A 24,266-nucleotide genomic window follows, 5' to 3' on the forward strand; every position below is an offset into this window, starting at 1 on the left:
CATACTCACCAGATCTCGTTGAGGGGTCTGAGGACCGTTCTCAGCCTTTTTTAACTTTTTTCTAATATCGGGGGCTGATTGGGCAATAAAATGAGTATTGAGAACCACCTTAGCCTCTGGTGACTCTGGGTCCAGCCTTGTATAGCGCTGGAGCGCTACTGTAAGGCGTTCAAGAAATTCCGCCGGGTTTTCATTGGGCCTTTGAGTAATGTGGTTTAATTTGTCGTAATTAACAGGAAGATAGGCTGCCTTTTGAAGGCCAGCCACTAAGCAAGTTATCATCCTATTTCTGCTTTCCCGCCCAGGAGCATTATGTTGATAATTCCAATTGGGCTCTTCCCTAGGCACAGCTGTTGCTCCCACTGGAAAGTTAATATCTAGGCGGTGAGCTTCATCGGCATGTGCCTGGGCTGCAGTCCACACCCTTTCTTTTTCCTCAGCAGTAAGGGTAGAGGATAGCATTAGATATATGTCCTGCCAAGTAAGGTCATAGGTCTGAGCCAGGTTCTTAAACTGCTTGACATAATTATTAGAATCTTGGGCATAAGATCCCAGCCGCTTCTCAATCTGAGCAATATCAAACATTGAGAATGGCGCATGCACCCTAATTACACCTTCAGCCCCTGCCACCTCTCGCAAAGGGCACAGGGGGTCTGGTGGAGGTTGTGTGCCACCAGTGCGAGACCGGGTGTGAGCTGCAGGGGGGGAGGAGATAGAGGGTGAAGGAGAGGAGAGTGAAGAAGGTGGGGAAGGCACCAGATGCTCAGCAGGAAGAGGGGCAGAGTCAAAAAGAGGGTCAGGCACCTCAGGCTCCGGAGGGAGCCCTGCGCTAGAGTTGGGTTCTCCACGTGCCAGGAGGAGTGGAAAGGCCGGGCATGATTGGCATAGGGCCGGGTTGTCCCGGAGAGCAAAGAATGGCTGAATATGAATGACCTCAGACCATTTACCATTACGACGGCAAAAATCGTCTAAATCTCTGAGAATGACATAGTCCAAAGTCCCATCTCTGGGCCATCGAGAACGATTATCCAGTTGGTACTGTGGCCAAACTTGAGTGCAATAATAAATCAGGCGTTTCTTGTCGATGCAGTCAATAGACAAGACGTCCAGGGAACGCAGGAGGCATTTCAATGGAGTTTCCTCCTTTGGGCGTGACTTACAACAACCCATTAGAAATGCAAAAGAGAAAAACGTAGGGGGAAAAATTTAGTGAGTGAAGGAGGGCTTACTGAATGGAAGCGGTGTCCCAATTTACCACCGAGCCCTCTAGAGAGAAGTGACAAACAACCGGAGTCAAGTAAAGGCCTAGTAGGTTCTCCGGCGTGGTATCTGTAAAGAGACTGAACGACAGAGACCCCTTAGGGAGCAGGTCACTCACCAAAATGTAGAAGTGTCGAGGAAGATGCAGAGGCCAGCAATAGAATTGATGCACTGTGTCCGCAGCAGATAGACGGGTTCATAAAAGGCCGTCAGAACTGTGGGTATTCCTCAGAGCAAAAAGGGAAAAACAAAAATGAAAAAAAGAAAAAAAAACAGAGAGGAATCTCGGCTGTCCTGACTTTAAGCCCTTTATCCGAGTCACGGCACCATTTATGTTAGGTTTTTAAAAAGAGGTGACCGAGTAAGAACTGAAACTGCACCACGCACGTGGTATTCAGGTAAGGGGTTTATTCAGTAGACCTGCTGGGACCAGGCAAGGTTGGCACTCCACGCGGCTGGCAAAAGAAAAAAAGAGGGCGGTCTGGCGGCGGTTTAGGCCTTATATAGGGTAGGGGGCGGGGAAGGGTGTGTCCAGGTAAAGGGAAGTGGGATCAGGTGGGAGAAAGGTGTGGCCACATCAGGTTAGGATGTGACCTCAGCAGATGCGGACGTGACCTCTTCCAGGTATCCCAGTTGCCTAGGTAACGCAGGTACTGGGCGAGGTCTGTTGTCGTCCAGGAATGGACCTTACAATTCTGTAGGGCTGAGGATCCAGCTCAGGACCTTGCTTGTGCGAGGCAGGAAAAGTAGCCCAACTTGAGTCTGGACAATGCAGAACCAGAGAGATAATAGTAGTATTTGCCTTCGGTCAACAGGAAAACTTCGACGAGGGAAGAGAGGTGGCTGGAATAGCTGATGAAGCCAGACCTAGGACTTATGACATCACCAGCCAATGAAGGTCTTACTAGGGGCAGACTCTTCCAGACTCATCTTGCAGCTGACTTCTGTTCCTATACATAGTGAGCTTCCAAAAAATCTGCATTTGCCCAAAGTCTCAGGAGGCCGAGGTAGGACGGTCACTTGGGCCTACGAGTTTGAGGCTACTCTGGTCAACAGACACTGCCTCCTAAAGAAAGTCTTTGTTGAATGGTTAGATACTATACACACACACATCTCACAGGTCATATTAAGTTATTAGGTACACTTCTGCTGCTGTTTATAATGTAGTAATTTTTAAAAAAAAGAGATGAATAGTGAAAATAATAAAGGATAATAATTTATACAGGTACAAAAGTCTGGAGAAAGTAATTGCCCCAGGACACTGTTGAAGCAGTAGAGAGCAGCAGCAGAGCCATCTCTGCATCTCTGTGAGTGCATCTGTGATGGGCTGTGGAAGAACAATGCAGTGCGCGGAGGGGGGTGCCCGCCCCTAGTCCTGGCACGCAGGAGGCTGGGGAGCTTTTAAAGGTAGCCTGGGCCACATAGCACGACCTTGTCCCCCGCCACCCCCTAAAGAAAAGGAATAAGACAGGATAAAGCAGAATAGCAAGTGAAGCTGAACAAGGAGTGGGGGCTGGGAGAGCAGTGCAAACATGGCGCAGCACACGTTGGTGTGGGGTTAAGTCCCCGCGCCTTTCTACATACTGGGTGCCGTATGCTGGATGTGCAGTGCCCTGCTCAGGTATCCAGAGACTCTCATCTCGATTTGGAACTAAAAAATAGCTTTATGCAATGGTTTTCTGGATTTAAAGAAATTGTCCAAACCCATCTCTCTCTGTTCAAGGCCCTGATGTGTTTTGCTCTGCTCCAGTTGCCGGTGGTGACCCCAGGCTGCCGCTGGGAACCTCTCCACACGGGTCCAGCAAGTCTGAGCAGGTTCTGCGGCAAGGACTGACGCCCCACCACATTTCCAACCCCAGCAGAGGGGGAGGGGGTGCGGATAAAGCTCTCCTGAGGCTAAGATGGCAGACCACAGCCTCTGAGCTAGATGGCCACAGGTACTGAAGCTCCTGGTGAGGTACGGGAGGGCTGGAAGAGGGAAGGAAGGCCTGTTAGAAGCTGCACCGATGGTGTTGAAGGAGGGATGGGTAAAACCACCCGAGGTTTGCTATTGGGCCCTCGGCAAAGGTGTGTGTCCCACGTGGAGCCATTCGTGAAGCAGTGTGTGCACACGGGGCTGAGGTACTGCAGGAAGCGGTGCTGCGCTCATTTCTGGTCCAAGAACAGGGAAGACCTGGTGAAAGAGAATGATGAAGACAGTGGAGTTGGAGGACCTTTGTGAGCAGATCCAAGAAGGGACCTTGAGGGATCGCTGGCCATTTGCTCGGGGATGGGGGTATGCATAAAGGGCATCCGGAAGACAGGTCAGCTGGTGTGGGATGTCGGCTGGTGTGGGATGTCGGCTGGTGTGGAGATGTCGGCTGGTGTGGGGATGTCGGCTGCTGTGGAGATGTCGGCTGGTGTGGGATGTCGGCTGCTGTGGAGATGTCGGCTGCTGTGGGATGTCGGCTGGTGTGGAGATGTCGGCTGGTGTGGGAGATGTCGACTGGTGTGGGAGATGTCGGCTGGTGTGGGAGATGTCGGCTGGTGTGGGAGATGTCGGCTGGTGTGGAGATGTCGGCTGCTGTGGGATGTCGGCTGCTGTGGAGATGTCGGCTGGTGTGGGGATGTCGGCTGCTGTGGGATGTCGGCTGGTGTGGAGATGTCGGCTGGTGTGGGAGATGTCGACTGGTGTGGGAGATGTCGGCTGGTGTGGGAGATGTCGACTGGTGTGGGAGATGTCGGCTGGTGTGGGATGTCGGCTGGTGTGGGGATGTCGGCTGGTGTGGAGATGTCGGCTGGTGTGGAGATGTCGGCTGGTGTGGAGATGTCGGCTGCTGTGGAGATGTCGGCTGCTGTGGAGATGTGGGATGTCGGCTGCTGTGGAGATGTCGGCTGCTGTGGAGATGTCGGCTGGTGTGGGGATGTCGGCTACTGTGGGGATGTCGGCTGGTGTGGGATGTCGGCTGGTGTGGAGATGTCGGCTGGTGTGGGAGATGTCGGCTGGTGTGGGAGATGTCGGCTGGTGTGGGATGTCGGCTGGTGTGGAGATGTTGGCTGGTGTGGAGATGTCGGCTGGTGTGGAGATGTCGGCTGGTGTGGAGATGTCGGCTGCTGTGGAGATGTCGGCTGCTGTGGAGATGTGGGATGTCGGCTGCTGTGGAGATGTCGGCTGGTGTGGGGATGTCGGCTACTGTGGAGATGTCGGCTACTGTGGGGATGTCGGCTGGTGTGGGATGTCGGCTGGTGTGGAGATGTCGGCTGGTGTGGGATGTCGGCTGGTGTGGGGATGTCGGCTGGTGTGGAGATGTCGGCTGGTGTGGAGATGTCGAGGGCAGCAGAGGGGCTGAGGGCAGCGGAGGGGCTGAGGGCAGCGGAGGGGCTGAGGGCAGCGGAGGGGCTGAGGGCAGCAGAGGGGCGGAGGGCAGCAGAGGGGCGGAGGGCAGCGGAGGGCAGCGGAGGGCAGCGGAGGGCAGCGGAGGGGCGGCGGAGGGGCGGAGGGCAGTGGAGGACAGCGGAGGGGCTGAGGGCAGCGGAGGGCAGCGGAGGGCAGCGGAGGGGCGGCGGAGGGGCGGAGGGCAGTGGAGGACAGCGGAGGGGCTGAGGGCAGCGGAGGGGCGGAGGGCAGCGGAGGGGCGGAGGGCAGCGGAGGGCAGCGGAGGGGCGGAGGGCAGCGGAGGGGCTGAGGGCAGCAGAGGGGCTGAGGGCAGCGGAGGGCAGCGGAGGGGCGGAGGGCAGCGGAGGGGCGGAGGGCAGCGGAGGGCAGCGGAGGGGCTGAGGGCAGCGGAGGGGCGGAGGGCAGCGGAGGGCAGCGGAGGGGCTGAGGGCAGCGGAGGAGCGGAGGGCTCGAGGCCCCGGCCCACGGTCAGCCAGGCCGCGGAGGCCCCTCCGCCTCCGAGGGACACCCAGCCACCTTGGGGGCGCCGTCGCGGGGCGGGTCCGGGGTCCGGGCCTCGGGGCGGGTCCGGGGGTCGGGGCGGGTCCGGGGGTCGGGGGTCTGGGCCTCGGGGCGGGTCCGGGGGTCGGGGGTCGGGGCTCGGGGCGGGTCCGGGGGTCGGGGGTCCGCGCTGCGCGGCCCCGCGGAGAGCCCCGGCAGCGACCCCGGCCCGGCCCGGCCCCCGCGGCTCCGCGGCCCCCGCCCCTCGGGCCGGTTTCGGTGCGCACGGCCCGGATGAAACACTTTCCCTTTGATCCCGCCCCAAGTCCGCGGTCAACTCAAAGGAATGCGACCCGGGCTCCGCGGGGGAGGCCGGGCGGGTCCTCGCGCCCAGGGCGGCGGGAGCCCGGAGTCGGGACGGGCGGAGGGGGGGAGGCGGGAGGGCGGAGGGGGGGAGGCGGGAGGGCGGAGGGGGGGAGGCGGGAGGGCGGAGGGGGGGAGGCGGGAGGGCGGAGGGGGGGAGGCGGGAGGGCGGAGGGGGGGAGGCGGGAGGGGCGGCCCCGCACGGCACTCCACAGGATTCACCGCCCCTTCCCGGCCCGGGCCGAGGACGGCAGGCCCGGACCCCGCCCGGCCCCGCCCATTCGCCGCCAGCCCCGCCCTCGCGGCCCTCCCATTCGCCGCCAGCCCCGCCCTCGCGGCCCTCCCATTCGCCGCCAGCCCCGCCCTCGCGACCCTCCCATTCGCCGCCAGCCCCGCCCGGCCCCGCCCATTCGCCGCCAGCCCCGCCCTCGCGGCCCTCCCATTCGCCGCCAGCCCCGCCCCAGCCCCGCCCCTCGCCGCCGGCCCCGCCCCTCCCGGGGGCGTCACTCCAACTTTGTTTGTGGGACCGTCCGGAGCCGAGCCGCAGCCGCGCGCCGCCCGCCGCCCGCCGCCCGCCCGGCCTCGCCCCCGCCCGCTCGCGCCGACCCGGGGGATGTGAGCGCCGAGGCCCCTGCGCTGCCAGGCTCCGCATCCGCTCGGGATCCCCCGCCCGCTCTCGCGCCGCCGGCCCCTCAGGGCGGCCGCGGCCGGCCCGCGCAGGTAGCTCCCGCCGCGGCCGACCCCTCGGGCCCGCGCCCCGCGCCCCGCGCCGCCTTCCCGAGGGCGTGGTAGCCGCCCAGGCCGCGGCCGGGCGCCCGCGCCTTCCCCGCGGACATGAACCCGCCGGCGGCGCCCCCGCCGGGGCAGCAGGTGATCCACGTCACGCGGGACCTGGACACGGACCTGGAGGCCCTGTTCACGGCGGTCATGAGCCCGCGGCCCAGCTCCTGGCGGAAGAAGGTGCTGCCCGAGTCCTTCTTCAGGGAGCCGGACTCGGGCGCGCACTCGCGCCAGTCCAGCACCGACTCGTCGGCCGGCGGCGGCCCGCACGCCGCGCCCGCCGCGCCCGCCGCGCCCCCGGGCCCGCGCCCCGCCGCCGCCGCCGCCGCCGCCGCGCAGCACGTGCGCTCGCACTCGTCGCCCGCCTCGCTGCCGCCGGGCGCCGGCGCCGGGGCCGGGGCGCCGCACGCGCACCTCCGCCAGCGCTCCTACGACGTGACGGACCTGCCCGAGGAGCCGCTGCCGCCCGGCTGGGAGATGACCTTCACGGCGGCCGGCCAGCGCTACTTCCTCAAGTGAGTGCCGCGGCGGAGGGGGCGGCGGGGCGGGGGGCGGCGGGCGGCGGGGCGGGGGGCGGCGGCGGAGGGGGCGGCGGGCGGCGGGCGGCGGGCGGCGGGGCCGAGGACGGCGGGGCGGGGGGCGGCGGGGCGGGGGGCGGCGGCGGAGGGGGCCGAGGCCGGCGGGGGGCGGCGGGGCGGGGGGCGGCGGCGGAGGGGGCCGAGGCCGGCGGGGGGCGGCGGGCGGCGGGGCGGGGGGCGGCGGCGGAGGGGGCGGCGGGCGGCGGGGCGGCGGGGCCGAGGCCGGCGGGGCGGGGGGCGGCGGGGCGGCGGCGGAGGGGGCGGCGGGCGGCGGGGCGGGGGGCGGCGGGCGGCGGGGCCGAGGCCGGCGGGGCGGGGGGCGGCGGCGGAGGGGGCGGCGGGCGGCGGGGCGGCGGGGCCGAGGCCGGCGGGGGGTGGCAGGGCTGCGGGGCCGAGGACAGCGGGGGGCGGCGGGGCGGCGGGTGGCGGGGCGAGGCCGGCGGGGCGGGGGGCGGGGGGCGGGGGGCGGCGGGCGGCGGGGCGGCGGGCGGCGGGGCCTCGGTCGGGGGTCGCGCGCCCGCCTCGCCCCGCCCCGGCCCTCCGGGGCGCAGATCTGCGTGGGGCGGCGCCGGGAAGGCGAGGGTCCCGCCCGGCCTGGTGGGTGGCCCGCGGCCACTCGCGCGCTCCGCTGGGAAGCTCTAGGCCCTGGGGCCCCGACCGGTGCGGCGGTGGGTGATGCGGTCGGTGACACGGGGGGGGGGGGGGTGACACGGGGGGTGACGCAGTGACACGGGGGTGACGCCGTGGGTGACACGGGGAGTGACACGGGGGTGACGCGGTGGGTGACACGGGGGGTGACGCAGTGACACGGGGGTGACGCCGTGGGTGACACAGGGGGGTGACACGGGAGGTGACGCCGTGGGTGGGGTGACGGCCGCCTGGCAGTGGACCTGCCGGGACGGGTCCGGAGCAGTACAGCCACACCGACTCCCCTGGAGCCCTTCGATGGAATGACTTTGACCGTAGATGACCGTCCCCCGCGAGGTGGGTTAGAGAGCGTGTTCTCAGACGTCCTCAGATGCGGGAGGTGGCTGCTGGGTGGCGGTATCTAAGCTGGTTGCGCTGGGGGGGGGAGCCAGGCTGGAGCTGGACGCGGAACCTGGAGGCCAGGCTGCCGTAGGCTTCCCCGGGAGCTGTGACCAGGCCCCCTTGCTAGGCACCCCTGCCTACCCATAAGAACTCAGAGCTCCTTTGAGTGATCCTGTCCCTTCGGAGTCATGGTTAGAGAGCCAAGACAGGCCGTGCCGTTTGAAAGGCTGGTCAGGCTCTCCGCTGGCACGAGGTCTGATGCTTGCCTCGTGCGTGTTGGCGGCGGCGTGGCCACCAGTGATGGATGAGGCCTGAGATGGCACAATGATGGACAGAGGCTCCTGCTCCAGCCAAGTCTTTGACTCATGCTGGTGACAGAGCCCTTTTTCCTGTCCATCCCAGAGCTGTTGACATCTTGAGTCAAGAGCTGTTTTATTTTTGTTTGTTTCTGGGATTGGTCAACAACAGCGATGCCAGGCAGTTATCCCCTGATCCTCAGATGTCAGCCTCCTGAGTACAGAAGCTAGGATAACAGGGGTGAACCACCAATGCTGCGTTTGGGGTCAACTGTTGATAGTATTTCTTGACTTCCCATTTTGTGATCCAAAGAGTCTGTGGGTCACAACCAGTCCTTTACTCTCACGCTAACCTTACATTGCCAATTCTGGGTGACAGCCATTTATTCTTTCTTTTAGTCCTCTCAGCAGGCCTACAGACAGGTCCATACTATCTAGTCTTACTGTGTAGAGACTGGGGCTTACCAAGGTTAGGTCAGTGCCTTGGGTGCCATGTTGCAGGTGAGTGGTAGAGGGAGTGAGACCGCATGACCCTCAGCCCCGTGGGCTGCCCAGCACAAGGCCACCTCTGTCAGGTAGGTCCCTGAAATGAGGTCTCCCTGGTGACAGCCTGGAGTGGCTTCTAGCTGAGTCTGGGGGACCCATCTGAAGTCTCATCGTCACTGTGGCAGAGATAATGCAGCCAGAAACGGGCAGCACGCCTACCGTGCCCACTCAGATTGCCATCTGTCAACATCTGCACCATAGTTGGTGTCCCAGTTCATTTCTGTCATCCCAGTGTTCAGGGGTTGAGGAAGCTGTATTGTGAGTTCAGAATCAGATCCTGTCTCAAAATGTCTAAAAACATTTTTGTAAGTGGAAAAGTAGTTCAGCAGTAGAGCACCTGCTTAGCAAGTGCAAGGTCTGGGTTCACTTTCCAGTAGCATGTACATGTACACATATACACACGCACAGACACACAGTTTCCATTGGAAATAAGAGCGCATACAGTGAATCCAGGTGTTGCGAGGGTAGATAAGAGAATTTTCCAGTGAACCTAGCCATTTTCTGAAAACTTGTTGGGGTTAATTGGATAATGTTAGCATATCGTCTCAAGAACAAAAAGATCCAGGCTGCTTCCGAAGCTTTTATAATTGCAGAGATTGAACATGTGGTTGACGTTTGAGGGAAGTCTCAGTTTGCTGACAAATGAGACTTCTGGAAACTTTGGCCTCTCGTCCATCCTCTCCCTCCTCTTCCTCCTCACTTGGGCCGTGAGAAGGAGAGACAACCTAAGGTTTACACAGTGAGTTCTGAGAGCCCTAGTGTATTCAGATTCTTGTGAGCAGAGGGCTCCTGTGCACTCAGTCTGGGGTATGTTAGAGATGCCCCTCATTTCTTCCTGCTGGAGCCAGTGTTTCACACACCCATTTTCATCAGGCTGCTGTGTGCTGGCGATGATCTGTAGGCCACACTTTGGGACCGCATTCCACTCCCCATTCCAGTTCGGGTGGTGAGAGACCCTCAGTCTCCACGGCCGTCCCACATTGAAGGGCTCGCAGGCCTTCCTGAGCCCCTGTGCAGCCCTGTGCACTTCCCAGGGAACTCAGGCCCACTTTGCTGTCAGTCTCCTGTCCCCAACAGGAGAAGAGCCAGACCACACCTGGTTAGATGGCGGGGTCCAACCTGTGTGCAGCTGCGGTCACCGCACCACCTCCTGGCATACACAGGCTCACCAGGACACACCACACCACCTCCCAGCACACACTCACCAGGACACACCACACCACCTCCCAGCACACACTCACCAGGACACACTGTACCACGGCCCAGCACATACTCACCAGGACACACCGTACCACCGCCCAGCACACACTCACCAGGACACAGCACATCACCGCCTGGTGGGCAGAGCAGGCTCACCAGGTGTGCCCTGCCTGCCTCTGTCTTATCGTGGTTATGCATCTGAGTCCAAGCGGCTGCATGGAGTAGCAGCTGCGTCTCTTCCATTGGCTCCACTCCCTCTGGTCTCTGCATCTTGGCATAGGAGTTACCTGTGCCTGAAACTTTTTTTATTTTTCTGGTTAACTCCTCTGCCTCCAAGGCACCAGGCTAGATGCCACTTCCTGCCGAGTGTCCCAAGGTGCCCTCGTGGGCCCTGCTGTTGTGGGTGCGCTCTCCTCTCGCTGTGCCATGGCCCCATAAGGGTGGGTGTGATGTGTGTGTGACCCGAGCACAGAGCTTGCACAATCTTGTAGCCCAGTGTTTAGTAGTACTTTAGCCATTTGCCTGCGCAAATGGTCTTGGGCCCACCGTGCTGTGGGGTGAAGTTCCACAGTGTCCGTGGGCCTCTTGATCAAATGTTCAGTCACAGCTTGAGACATTCCACAAGGGGAGAGGAATGGATGAGGGACCAGTGTTTAGATGGGATGTAAATGGAGTGCTGAGAGATGGACGTGGGGAGAAAGGGTGAAGCACTAGCTTCATCTAGAGTCTGGGAGTGGTAGAACTTCGTACAGCAGTCCTCCTGTCTGCTGAAACCCTCCATCAGTCATGTTTTCATTAAATTCAGCAAGCGGTGCTTTCCAGGCTAGGGGCCCAAGTCCTGTGCCCACCGAGCTTCAATTTCTGCTTATACAGGGAGAGGGTCGGGCCAGGTTGTCCCTGAAATACTTGGTGTGGTTTTGGATAGTTTCTCATTTCCTCTGAGGGGGATGAACTTCTCACAGACAGAAGAAGTGTAGTTCTGGAACCATTGTCGTTTGCCAAGAATGCCTAGGCTTGGCCCCCTGGTGATGCCCAGCCAGTGTCTCTCTCTTGACTCATGAGTCAGCGTGTCCACATGACTTTTAAACTAAAGACGCTTTGAACAGGAGCTGTGCATATGCCATGAGGATGTTCTTTTCCCTTCTCTAGTCCTCTGTCCTCCTTCTCAGGGCCCTTCCAGAGAAACTGCATGCCAGCAAGCCCGGGCAGGCGTCTGTGAGCTGAGCCGTCTCAGTGCGGCACCAACGGGCACCAAGGGGAGCCATGCGTGTGAACCTCTGCCTGGCTCTCTGAACTCAGTGCACCCCACAGGCATTTCCCTTCCTTGCATAAAGTTCTGCTTTGTTTCTTTGATCGCTACTTAGTACTTAATTGTTTGGATGTGTCATTACTACTTTTACCTGGTCTCTATTCATTAACATTTAAATTGCGCTCTTTAGCTATCTGCTAAAACTTGGCTAGAGGGCGGATCATGGGAAATTCACCGTTCTGATCTCTCGATCCCCTGTGAAGAGGACCACAGTTAATATCCTACCTGGAAATAACCTGTGTACAAAGGCCCTCTGTCTAGTTTCTTATCCAACTAGCTTGTCTGTCATCTGGCTTCACCCACGGTCTTCTCTGTCAGTCTGCCTGTCCCTATAGACCAGTGTGTAACGCTGCTGGGAGGATGCAGGGCCAGCTAGGATGGACCTGCAGCCAGCCTAGAGGTCGAGGACACTGTAGCGTGAAGAGTGGCTCCTCTGTGACACCAGTGGGCAGAGGTCATGGCCCAGGACAGTCTGGAACCAGGAGTTGCATGGTCAGAAGCTTCTGTAGCAAAACAGCCTTGCTGTGACCTCCACCTGTCTGCTCCCTCTCCACCCGCCCAGTGCTCACACATCTTCCTGCTTTTCCATCTGTGCTGTGCTGCTTTTCCTGGGGGCAGGTAGAGGCAGGAGCCTCTGGGGGTGATTTCAGTAGGTAAGTTTTGGAAACTTGTCAGGCTTGGACTCTCCCGTGTTGCTGCCATGGGCTGCCAGCCCTCCTGTCAGGAAGGACTGCATGTTGGCTTATTTAAGCACCCTACTACCATGAGGTTGAATTTCCTAACACTAAATCCGGTTATGAGATGGAGAATTCCTTCACCAGTGCTGAGCTTTGGGTACAAATATTAACTATGGCCATGTCCCCGCCCTGGTTTGTAGTGTGTGGGGTACGTCTTACTAGCAGCCATGAAAATACCTGATTACGTGTGGAGGATATCAGTTAAAATTACGTAATTCTGAATATTACGTAAGCATTGTTTCAGATGAACATTTATCTTTCCTGTCTTTGTGTTTTGGTTTGCCAGAACTCACTGATGAAGCAATTAAGGCAGGTGAAGGTAAATTCCCTAGATTGTGTTTGATTCTATCAAGCTGGCTTGTGTTTAGAGACATTTTATAGTTCAGGTCTGTGTTGTGGGGAAAGGACTGTTCCCTTGGTGGTGTTTGTCTAATTTAGGAGCCTCTGGTGGCCTTGTTTCAAGCTTGGGGTTTGTATAGACAGGTGCATTTAATAGGAAAGATGAAGGATCATAAAAGGAGCAGTAAGCTTTAGGGTTAGGGTTCCTCCTGGCAGCTCGGAGGCTTTCTGGACACACTTTCTGCATGGCATTGCCATTTCTCACAGGTGTTTGCTTGTGTACCGTGTGAAATACCAGCACATGCACGCAGAGCTTGGCAAATACATTTAGCTACATGTGCAGTTTAACATAAAACCTAACCAAAGTTTGCATTGTAGAGAAACTTAAAGGAGGGCTGGGAAGGTGGCTCAGTGGTAGAGTGCTCACCTTGCATGCATGAGGCCCTGGGTTTGATTCCTCAGCACCACATACACAGAAAAAGCCGGAAGTGGCGCTGTGGCTCAGGTTATAGAGTACTAGCCTTGAGCTAAAGAGCTGAAGGACAGTGCCCAGGCCCAGAGTTGAGGCCCATGACTGACACCCCCCCCCCAAAAAAAAAAAAAAGGGAGAGAGAGAAACTTAAAGGAAAGGAAGATAAAACCCAAGAAAGGATCAGCTACTTAGAGGCTGTGGTTTAGTGTCCCATCCCCCCATTCCCCCGCCCCCCCCCCCCCCCCAGTCCTGCAGGAAGGTTAGTCATGGACATTGTGTTGTGAGTGTGGAGACTGACGGGCTTGGCTGAGGCTCTGCGGCATTCTCGGGAAGGTCCAGCCCTCAGTGGAGCCTTTGTTCTTTGTGTGTCTGTTGCTTATGTTTAAGAACTCTTGGATAATCAGTGATTTTTAACATATTGAACCCTGGGGCTTGGGGGCAGCTGGGAATGTTACCACTAAAGAAATGATTTTAAAACTTTGGCAGATGAGTAGAAAAGCAGTTTTTTTTTTTTAATAGCATGGCAAAGTGAGTCAGGTTTAGCCACTGTACATTCCTTTAACCCAGTAACTGGCCAGTCCTGGTCGATTGGTTGAAAACATGAAAGGGCTCAGATTTCTGTGTTAGACACACACAGGGCTCAGCCAACCTTCCTCACATGTGAACGTGAGAACAGGTCTGGCCTCTGAGCAGGGCGGCAGCAGCGGCTGTGGATGTTTGCCTGGTCTGGCCTGGGGTCCCAGTCTTGCTAGGCTTATAGGTGTGAAGAGATTGGGAAGTCTTGAGTGACACATGTCTTCAGGAGTCCATGTGTGAGAGATGCAAGGAAGTGTTGTCCGCTCTGTGTGAGCAGGGAGCTCACAGAGCTGTTCCTTTGAAACAGAGTCTGTCTGCACAGGGACAGTAACAGCTACTGAAATGAGACAGAAAAGCTTTATTGTGGAACAAGATAAAAAAGACACATTGTAATAAATGATAGCTACTGCCATTGAAACAGGAGGTTTCAGTGTCATTTCAGTGTAACTATGACAGTAAAGAATACATCTTTACAAATAGGGGAGTAGTGTGGTGTGCCTTGAATCCCAGCACTTGAGAGGCTAAGGCAGAAGGCTGTGAGCTCCAGGCCAGCTTGAGCTACAAAGCGAGACCCTGTCACAAAACAAAGTGAAAAAAACAAGGCACAACAACCTTGTGTTTGCTTAGACAGTGCTTTTTCTTTCTTTTTTTTTGAGACTGGGCCTTGAACTTGGTATCTGGCACTTGCATTTTTGCTCGTTGAGTGATGCTCTTCCACCTTAGTCACATCGTGCCTCCAACCTCAGAAACTGCCCTTTATGACAATAGGCTGATTGGATATAAGGTAAAGGTTTTCACCTGTGAGTTTCTTGGGACTAGAATGATGTAGTTGATCAGTTGGTACTGGGTGTAATCTTTATCGGTGGGCCTGAGTTGATGTGGAGAGCTAAGGAGATATTCCCTCAGTCCTCTGAGCCTGGGCTGTTGGATCTGATTAACAACTCTGAATAGGCTTTGAACATGAAGATTGATGAAATTATAAAATTTTTCAAAGCTTACTGATCCTGGTGGATCACAAGACAGTGCAGAAACACAGAAATCCTGTCTGCAAGGTTTGTGTAGGACAGCGGCCCAATTCTTGTGATAAGAGGCCATGGGATAGAGAGAGCCCGGGAGGCTGGTCAGCGGCCCTGGAGGTGGGGACGTCCAGCAGCATAGTGTCCTCAAAGGCTTCGAGATACTTCGGGTGGCCTTGGCTAAAGGACAGGACCAGAAATGTTGCCCAGGTTGTGTGCGGGACGGTAGAGAGAAATGGAAACTTGAGAATCTTAGGGAGAATGGTCCATTCTTGTAAAGAAATCTTAAAGAGCAGCCTTTGTTGTCCCTGTGAGGACGTTTTGAAATGCAGTGACTTGAAGATGGAGAGAATGTAGTCTGGAGTTTCTGAGTGGTGGTCTGTGGTGCTGGCGCTACGTCGCTGTGGATGGAGGGGAGGGGGTTCCGAGATGGCCTTGTCGCCAGTGCTTGGAGCTCCGCCCCCCCCCCCATGGGAGAGTGGGACGCGAGGTGAGCCTCCGGCCCAGACCTGCCTTGGATGAGCTTGGAAACCTGCTTGCTTCACCCAGCAGCGGGCTGGGCCTCCTTGTAATTCCTGAGCTTTGATTATGGGGGTTGTTCAGGACAAGAGCGGCTTTGTAAAGAGCGTGTTCCGTGCTCTGGGGTCTAGCGTGACTGGCGGATATAAATTGCATGGAAGCAATTAAATACAAAGGAAATGTCATGTGGGCTGGATTTGAATGTACAGACTTGTGGCATTGATTTAAAAACTAAATGGAGAAGACTGGAGAGTGAAAAATAAAGGAACAGAGAAGATGGATAGGGTAAGAGTCAGTGACACACACACTGGGATAAAATGGCCATTTAAAACATTTGGTAAAAAACTAGAGGTTTTGGAGACAGGCTTGGTGTATGGTGCTCGTCTGTGAGGGCAAGGCCCTGGGTTCAAATCCTCCCAATACTGAAAAAAAATCACTAAAAACCAAGAGCTGGCCTTAGGCAAGTGTCATGGCTCTTCATGTCAGAGGCTGTGCTGCTGGCCCCGGGGTCTCTTTCTAGCCAGCCACCTTCACCTGGGTAAGCGTGATGGCCTGTTAAGTGTGTGACCAAGCAGGTCTAGAGGAAGTGGCCTTGGGGTTGAAGAGTCTTCTCTGTGGTCCACGCATGGCCATGGCCTATTTCCCAGTGGCTCCTCTGTTGACATCTGGAAGGAGGGGTGAGTCTGCTGTGCTTTAGGTGGAGAAGACTTTCCCACCTCCATCTCCTCTGCTGCCTGGAGAAACCACCTGCTCCAGGTCCCCAGAGCAGTGGGCTCTGTAGGTAGTCTGGTACTTCATCTCCTGTGTCCAGCAGAGGTGTGAGAAGCCCATTGTTTGCTCAGCTGAGCAATGCACGAGGTCATGTGGGATCTGCCCCGCTCATACCCACTGCCGTAGGAATGGCTGCTAAGGTCAGGGTGGGCATGGGCAGAAACAGTGCTTTAGTCAGATGTAACAGGACAAGGGATTCGCTCCGCAAATGAGCTCAGTCCTAATTGGAATACCTGCATTTGCCCTGTTAGAGGGAATTCATACTTTGTTTGGCTATTTATGCTGGTATTGGGGCTTGAACTCAGGGCCTGGGTGCTGACCTTTAGCTTTTTTGCTCAAGTCTGGTGTTCTACCACTTAAACCACAGCTCTTCTTCAGGCTTTTTGCTGATTGTTTGCTAAGAGTCTCACAGACTTTTCTGCTCTGGCTGAGTTTGAACTGAGATCCTCAGATTGTAGCCTCCTAAGTAGTTAGGATTATACAAGTGGGCCATCGGTGCTCAGGTTTTTTTCCCCTCCCTCCCTCCCTCTTTCTTTTTTCCTTTCTTTCTTTCTTTCTTTCTTTCTTTCTTTCTTTCTTTCTTTCTTTCTTTCTTTCTTTTCTTTCTTTCTTTCTTTCTCTCTCTCTTTCTCTCTCTCTTTCTCTCTCTCTTTCTTTCTTTCTTTCTTTCTTTCTTTCTTTCTTTCTTTCTTTCTTTCTTTCTTTCTTTATCTTTCTATCTTTCTTTGGTGACGCTTGAACTCAGGTCCTGGGTGCTGTCCCTGAGCTCTTCAGCTCAATGCTAATGCTCTACAACTTGAGACACAGTGCCACTTCTGGTTTTCTGGTGGTTTATTGCAAATAAGAGTCTCACAGACTTTCCTGCCTGAGCTGGCTTTGAACTGTGATCCTCAGATCTCAGCCTCCTGAGGAGCTAGGATGACAGGTGTGAGCCACCAGTGCCCTGCTTTTTCTTTTCTCTCTCTCTCTCTCTCTTTCTTTCTTTCTCTTCTTTTTGTACTGGTATTTGAACTCAGTCTCTTGCTTGCTAAAGACTAGTACAATACCTCTGAGCTCAGACTTTTGTTGTAGACCTACATGGACCAGAAACCAATTTTCCCTTCCTGTACTTTTGTAGCACCTCACCCAAATCCTAGCACATATACTAGGGATTTGATGGATAGTTCCTGAAATAAGTGTAACCGGTTCTTTTTATTTCTCTATTATTTAGATAACTTGGTGACTCTCTTCCATGTAGTATATACCAATAGACAGTTATTGAGCTCTTCTGTGCACTTCTCTGCTTAGCACAGTGGGTAACTAGAAAGCATATTTTACTGTGGAATGTACCCCATTCCCTGTATTTAACTTCTTAGTCTCATTGTAAATTCTAAGAAGTTACCTCCTTCAGTGGAGCAGGGTGACCTAATAGAAGGAATAACAATACATATATTTAGGATCCCGGGTGACTTCCACATTCCGCTCTGTGGGAACGTGCCATCACCACCACCTCCTTCGCCTCTCAAAAGATCTCAAGATTGTAACCTTCCAATTGAACGGCTTCTTGGGATGCAGGATACATAGAGGAATTCAAGGTCTGCACAGACTGAGCAAGCAGATGAGCCGAGTCAGTGGTGACAGGACGGGTCCCAGAGGGACGGCCGCGTCCCCAGGCTTAGCCACAGCCTTTCCTTCATTCTCTGTGGTGTCTCCATCATCCACTTTCTGGAAAGGAAATTTAGTGGGATAAGCCCAGGGGGAATTTTTTTTCCTGGAAGCAGCCCATTCTAAATCATGTGAAGATTTGGTTTGAGCTATTTTGCTCCTTACATGTCCTTTAAGGTCACGCACACCCAGCGTTTAGTAAGTAAGCTCCTGTCTCCTCACTGTATTTGGGAAACTGTCCACCCTAGGCAGTAGCACAGAGTCCATGTTCTTGGCTCTCCCTTTCCTCCCACGGCCGGGGCTGTGGCGTGGTTGGTTCTCATTCCCCCTCCCCCCTTTCATCAGGCTCTTGTCTTTCTTTTCCTCTCCTTTTCCGTCTCCTCCGACCACCCTGGCTCGGCCGCAGCCTCTCCCTCGTGGTGCCCAGGCGGATGCTGACCGTCCTTCCTCTCCTGTCCCCTTGGCCCCACTGCAGAGCTCTCCCTGGTGTCCCATCCTGTCAGGATGGCCTCCCGCCTTGTCCCGCCTTGTCCCGGTCTGCAGCCTGAGGAGCCTGCCCGCACCACCTGCCTGCCTGCCTGCCGTGATGACAGGGCCCCCGCAGCGCCCCTCCCCTTCCTGGAGGCCCCTCCGTCCAGTCCAGCCTGCCCTGTCGGTTCTGTAGGCCTCACTTCCTGCCCAGGGCCCTCGCCTTGCCTCACCCAGTTGTTCTCAGAAGCCCACCTGGGTTGAAATCCTCAGGGGCCTGCTGTTCTTGTTGGCCTAGCACCAAGCGGGTTTCCCAGACAGCATCAAGATTCATAGGTGCAGCACCTTACTTAGCATGCGGGTTGAGAGGCCAGGGTTGTGCCAGCTGCGTGCTCTCCTAACCTTTAACTGAGGATCTGGAGGGAGATAACAGCCCAGGTTCCTTTCACTGTAGTTTGGTCCTTTTGAGATAAGAACCACCAGGAGTCCAGGCTGGTCTCAACTCCTGTTCCTCCTGCCTCTCCATCCTGAGAGGCTGGGGTTAGTCAGCTGCTCAGGGTTCTTTTTTAACTTTCTTAACAGATTACACTTACTTTTTTAAAAAGCTTTGTTGAGATGTAATTTATATATCCTATAACTCACCTTTTGAAAGTGTATAATCCAGTGGGTTTTTTAAAAGTATACTTATGGATACGTGTGGCCACCAATCTTAGAAGGTTTAATCATCGTGAACAGTTCCCCTCGGGTTGGGTGGCGCCCCACCCCGCACACGGGTTCTCCCTGGCTGCAGGGGGGATACACGGCTGAGTCTTCACCTTTTACCTTTGGATGGGTTGCCAGCTCTGGTGGCTTCGTAGTTGCAAATCCGTTTCCCTCCACTGCTGGTGGCTGGAGGGGCAGAGTGAAGATGGACAGACTGACAGACTGTGTTGTTGGCGGCAGAGACGGGCATCGGGAGTGGTGGGGTTTCCTGGTCAGACGTTGGGGTTTGATGCGTGACTGCCACTCAGTGAGCTTGCATAACCTCAGCAAGCAGCAGCCTCCTTGTTTGTAAAATGGAAACTTCCCTGTTTCCTTAGTCATGCTGGAAAGGGGGCGGGGCCTGGGACAGCTCAGCTACTGCCCTGGACCCTGAAAAACAAACATCAAAAGTCATCAGTTACAGTGATGCTGCGCCTCTGCCCTTCCTTGGCCAGCAAGCCATTTGTGATGCTGGGTACCGGGCCGGACTCTGGTCAGGACCGGCATGTCTCCCTTTGATGTGCTAATGGTCTTTCTCCATCTCCAGTCCAGATGTCTGCCCTGGCCACTATTTCATCTAGCCACTGGCAGGAGTGTGGGGAGGGAGGGAAAAGTGGTAGAGTGTGTAGGAGGGGAGAACGTGAGAGGAAGTGTGCTTCATTCTCTGTGGGATAGGCTGGAAGAGATGGTTGTTTTCCTGTGTCCTCTTGGGGTCCAGCCGACACCCCAAGCTTGTTTATGGCTATTCACTATCTATTGGCTCTTACGTGTGGAGGAGTTTGTAAATGAAAACAACTGGGTGAATGAGAGACAAATGTTAATTTGATCCAGACTTTAATTGGACGTGGTGTTTGTTAACTGTGCCACTGGTTTCCTAGCATTGTTTGTCATAAAGGACCCAGGAAATTGTAAGGGACCCTTTACGGCTGCAGTTTTAGATTTTAAGCCCTGCCTAACACAAGAACCGATTTTTAAAATTCATTTGGAGGTAAGGAGGATGTAGAAACACAGTGGCAGATCTTTTGAGAGAATAGAAATTACGAATTTTCTTCCTCTGAACGTGCCTCTTCATCTGTGATCTTGGTGGGGGGTGGAGGAAGTTGGGTGGGGGACTCTGTGAGCTTTCAGAACCCTGAACCCCTCTCTACTCTAGCCCAGATGAGTGGGGGCTCGTGTCTGGCACCCTTCCTGCCAGCCTTACCTGTGCCCAGCCCCCTGGCAAGGGAGAATCTTTCAGGCTGATGTGCTCAACAGCTTCTGTGGGGAGACCGGGACAGAGTGTGCATTTCATGTCAGATCTGTCCTCCTGCCTTTGCGTGGTGGCCCTTTTTGGAAATAGGCAGAGCTTGGAAACAAGAAAGCAATACGTAAAGGAATTGTCATTTACTGCCTTGACATGCAACCTGCTCAAACAAGTGGGAAGTGAGCCTGGACCTCCTTCAGAGGTGATCTCAGGTCCCGGGGCCACCTGACCTGGAAAGGAAGGTTTAGTCACCCGAGTGCTTAGTCTTCCTTGTTACTTCGTGACTCAGCTTCCCCCAGGGCCTGGGGCTGAAGCTCCTGATTGACTTGTGGACTCAGGTTTGCCCAGCGAGGTCAGAGGAGCTGGGCACGTGACCCGGGCAGTTCACGTCCGGTGCCATCCCTGGACCTGTCTGTCAGGCCTGTGTTGTGGAGCAGAGCCGGACCGTGCCTGTCTGTGGAGGGGCAGGAGCAAGGTGTGACCCTCCAGACGGAGGCCAGAAAGGAAGGTGGAGCTTGGCTACTGCCCGGAGCCAAGCTGCTGGTTTTCTTGTCCAGTTTTCTGCACCTGCTTTGTTTATTGCCATAGCACACCTTTGTTATTTTGAGACTTCTTTAAAAATTATAGTTCTTTTAGATTTTAGGATTTTCTACATTTTCCAGTAACTGGAACGTTGATTCACCCTTTCTCGTGGCACCGAGGAGCAGATCCCCGCACTGAGCCCCTCTTTTAAGCCCTGCCCCTCCCCTCAGTTCCTGGGATGTTTTTTTAGCCAAGGTAAAGAGGCACTGGAAAAACGCTCGTGTTTCCCCAGATGTCTGCATGCACGCTCTGCAGACTGGTGCTTTCCTGCACAGATTCCCTAGTGGACGGCTTGGCTGCTTTGGTTTTGAACAGGCAGCAGGATTTGTTCATCAAGGAGCCCGTGTCTTTTCCAGTCTTCAGACTGGGCAGGGTGTCATGGTGGGGAGTACTTGCTTTGCTTTTCATCTCTTCATCGCACCTATCAGAAAATGCTCTTTTTCGTCTCCCACTTCCTTGAAATCCCTGGCAGGTCTGACTGCCAGGAGAATGGTCTGTGGCCTTGTTCCATCTGGTTAAAGTCTGGAGTCGCCAGACTCGTCCAGGAAACCACGTCACCATCCCCTACGTGGCCCACGTGCCCAGCACACAGGACGCGGGGATGAGGCGGGGGGTGCACGTGTGCTTCGGGCACACAGGGGTGGGCAGGGCGCGGGGCTGAGCCACGGCCAAGACTTGGAAGAGTTCATTTTTCAGTCCCAAGGGCTGCTTCGTCACAGGAGACTCACACCTGTAACACCTCGAAGACAGTGAAGACTGTGGGAGGGCCTGTGGTAAGAGAAGGGCACCCACCTTGGAGGGCTCTGGCGGCTGCACAGCCTGGGCCCAGCTGGCCTAGCACAGGACTGCACAGCTTGGCCTGGGATGGGTGCCAGCCCCCCGCAGCTGAGCACTCTCACCTGCCTGCCTCCAGCTTCCTCGTCCTTAGGCACGTACACAGGACTGTCTTGCCAACAACTGTAGTGTCCTCCCCTTGTCGCCTTTCTTGGCTTGGCTTGGATTTGGGGTTGACTGTATCTCACACGGATAAAAGTGGGGGTAGTGTTCCCCAAAGGAGGTTTGGGTTGTGGTCGGGTAGTCAACATCAGATGTTCACCCCAAGAGTGGCTGTCAGATAAAATACAGCTGTTGGTGTCGCTTGGCATTTCAAGCCTCATGCCCGTAATCCATGCTCCTCGGTGTCTGAGGTTCCCGTTGGTGCACTCACCCCACGGCCATGGGGAGAATGCCATTTGGAGGACTGAGACTCCAGGCCAGCCCGTGCGGAAGAGGCCTCAAGACGCCATCTACATGGAAGGAGGCCGGCTCTGGCACGAGGAATCCCCCTGGGCAACATTTGAGACCTGTCTCAAACAGTTAGTGCAAGAAAGGGCTCAGCAGTAGAGCACCTGCCCAGCAAGTGTGGGGTCCTGAGTTCAAATCCCACTATCGTCAAGGGAGTTTTGAATTTCATATAAACACACTCTTCAGTAGAAGTGCATCCGCATGTTACTGTAGTGAACGTGTTCTAAACTCACGTTTTATTTCTGATCTGAACTTTAGGCATTACTGGGCATCTTGTATTTCCATGTGTTCAATCTGGCAATGCTGAATCCCTGAGACACTTCTCAGTGCCCTGTTCATGTTTCCGTGAGCTTCCAGCTTACCTAGCCTAGGATTTCTTGGCTTTGGAGAGGTTCGAGGGAGTGGCCCCGTGGGCGGCAGAACCTTGCTCCTTCCTGAATTAGGAGAGGGTGGGGCACACTCGAGGTGTGGCCTTGGGCCCGTGGGTGTTCGAGGAGGGGCAGCGCTATTCTTGGATGCGCCCTGTGTGGGTTTCATCACCCCACCCCGCAGGCTCAGGTCACCGTCCTCCTTCTACGCACCTGGGCCAACCCCTCCAGGAGATTTCCTCCGAACCTGGGGAAAAGGGGAGTAGCCAGCCATGTGGAGTCTGTTTTGGGGGTTTCATGCTAATTATGTGCAGAAAAAGCCCTCTTCATTTGCATGTCAGATATGACATTCGTTCTGGTCTGTTGTTTTCCCTGATCACCCCACCGGGGATGTGTGTGGCTGAGCGGGCATCCTCCTGGTGCTCAGCCTCGGGTTGGGTGGTGCTGGTTTCTGGGGAGGAGACCGTGGGATCTATCATGGCACTGCACAGTCTGTTCGTCCACACGGGCCGCCCTGGACACCGACTTCCCGGTGGGGGCTCGGATGGGACATCATTTGGTGGCTCTATTCTTTAAATTTTTTTTGGTGCCAGTCCTGGGCTTGAACTCAAGGAATGGGTGCTGTTGCTGAGCTTCTTTTTACTTAAGGCTAGTCCCTTCCATTTGAGCCACAGTGCTGCTTTCAGCTTTTTCTGAGTAGTATTAGAGATAGTCTCACAGACTTCCTGCCTCAGATCTCAGCCTCCTGAACAGCTGGGAGGAGTACAGGCATGAGCCACCAACCCCTGGCTTCAAGTTCTTTAAAATTACTTACTTAGTTTTATTTAAGTGGTTGTGCTGGGGGATTTTGGTTACACAAATCAGTGTACAAATACAGTCCAGCCCTGCCATTGTTCTCCATCTGTTAACTAGCCAGACCCAGTCATGAGTACCAGCACTCATAGTGGAATTAAGTTACCTACAGGTATTTCCTACTGAAACAGTCTCCTGTGTGTTTACCCAGTTGTACCTCAGTTTGACGCAGAAGGCCCTGGCTGTTCTGGTTCCCTGAACAGTGTCATGGGTGACAGGGACTTGGGCCGGCATGGCTGGGTGGCTGTAGCAGGATGGTTTCTGAGCTCAGTGGGGCAGACACATCTAGGAAGGCTGGACTTACGTGGGAAACTGGGGTGCTGAATAGGAGTAAATCAGTGGTTAGGGAGGCGGCATTTGTTGGGGTGCTGAAGGGAATAAACGAGTGATGAAGGGGGCGGCATTTGGTTTTGAGTCAGGGCTTTCTGTGCTCCTTCCCTCATGAGAAAACACTAGTTTGCATGTGGCCTTAATTTCTTCTTCCTTAAAAACCAAAACCAAAACCAAATCGCCAGAACTCTCTCATGGAAAGCAGGGGTAAAAGGCAGACTTGTCTTATTTTATTCCATTAGCAGCAGCTTTTCCTGGTCGGACATTTCTATGAAGATGAAAAGTGTTGTGATTTGGTTTTCTACGTTTGGAAGGAACCGAGGGAACCAGCTTCTCTCCTTTAGCACAAGCTCTGGTCTCCCTCTCCCTGGGGGTAGTCTCACCTGGGAGACTTGGGGGCATACCCCGGCCGTGAATGCAGCTGAGTGTGGCGAGGTCTTCCTGTGCCCTGTGTGGCTGGCGGAGATGAGTGACAGGTGTCTGGCTGGCTCACACCTGCTGCTGTGTTATCTGGTGTCCCAGGGTGGGTCCTGGCATCTGACCCCACGATTTCCCCAGCATCCAGATCTCTCTGCCTCTTGGCCACATTCCCCTCTCCAGGAGATAAGGACATGGCCTGGGCAGATGTTGGCACAGGTCATGGGCCTCCTGTGCCCCGAGCCTCGGTGTGTATACTGCGTCTCTCCTGTAGCCCGGTGGAGCAGGGGCCTCGATCGGATACCATCCACATTCCATCCAGACAGCATCCAGAATGAAACAAGAGGGGTCGTGGAAGCCGGCATGGTAGGGCCGGAGGCAGGGCAGAGGGGGCGGTGGTTCTGTGGGAAGAGATGTGGATGGAGTAATGCAGCTTGTGGGAGAAGGTTCTAGGTCCTGCCCTCAGGCTGGCCTGAGAGGTCACAGAGCCTCAGGGAGAGAGGGACCCCAGGACACTTAGACACCGTGGCCACTTGTCCAGGTCTGTGAGGGTTCAGGAGATGCGACCGCTCGTCCGTGAGTGGCCCCCAGTCTTCCTTCCGGCATTCCTCTCTCTAGGCCCCTGGTCCAGTATCAGTAGTCCTAAAAGCAGTGACATAATTCTACCCGTGCAGAGCTACGTTTGCCCAC

The 24,266-nt window shown here is 55.7% G+C and overlaps 1 protein-coding gene and 1 long non-coding RNA gene across 3 annotated transcripts; one reads left to right on the forward strand and one right to left on the reverse strand.

The window, feature by feature from the left end:
- The first annotated feature begins 403 nt into the window (after positions 1-403).
- LOC138804483 (uncharacterized) lies at positions 404-4,589 on the forward strand. The gene is made up of 2 exons (XM_069988751.1): positions 404-1,658; positions 2,076-4,589. The coding sequence occupies exon 2, from the start codon at positions 3,579-3,581 to the stop codon at positions 4,587-4,589; it is 1,011 nt and encodes a 336-aa protein (XP_069844852.1). The 5' UTR covers positions 404-1,658; positions 2,076-3,578.
- A 12,466-nt stretch (positions 4,590-17,055) lies between these two features.
- On the reverse strand, positions 17,056-18,887 carry LOC138804500 (uncharacterized). Of its 2 annotated transcripts, none has more exons than XR_011365280.1 (2): positions 18,582-18,887; positions 17,056-17,351 (listed from the first exon to the last, which is right to left on the reverse strand). It is a non-coding gene; the product is annotated as an uncharacterized lncRNA (long non-coding RNA). The 2 variants fall into 2 exon arrangements; XR_011365281.1 differs by having other exon boundaries at positions 18,575-18,887.
- Between the last annotated feature and the right edge of the window lie 5,379 nt (positions 18,888-24,266).

The sequence above is a fragment of the Dipodomys merriami genome, unplaced genomic scaffold, assembly GCF_024711535.1.
Source record: "Dipodomys merriami isolate MVZ:Mamm:240054 unplaced genomic scaffold, mDipMer1.0.p SCAF_367, whole genome shotgun sequence".
Lineage (NCBI taxonomy): Eukaryota > Metazoa > Chordata > Mammalia > Rodentia > Heteromyidae > Dipodomys > Dipodomys merriami.

Excerpts from the sequence above, each read along its gene's own strand:
- LOC138804483 (XM_069988751.1), top strand. The coding sequence starts at position 3,579 with ATGTCGGCTGGTGTGGGATGTCGGCTGGTGTGGAGATGTCGGCTGGTG.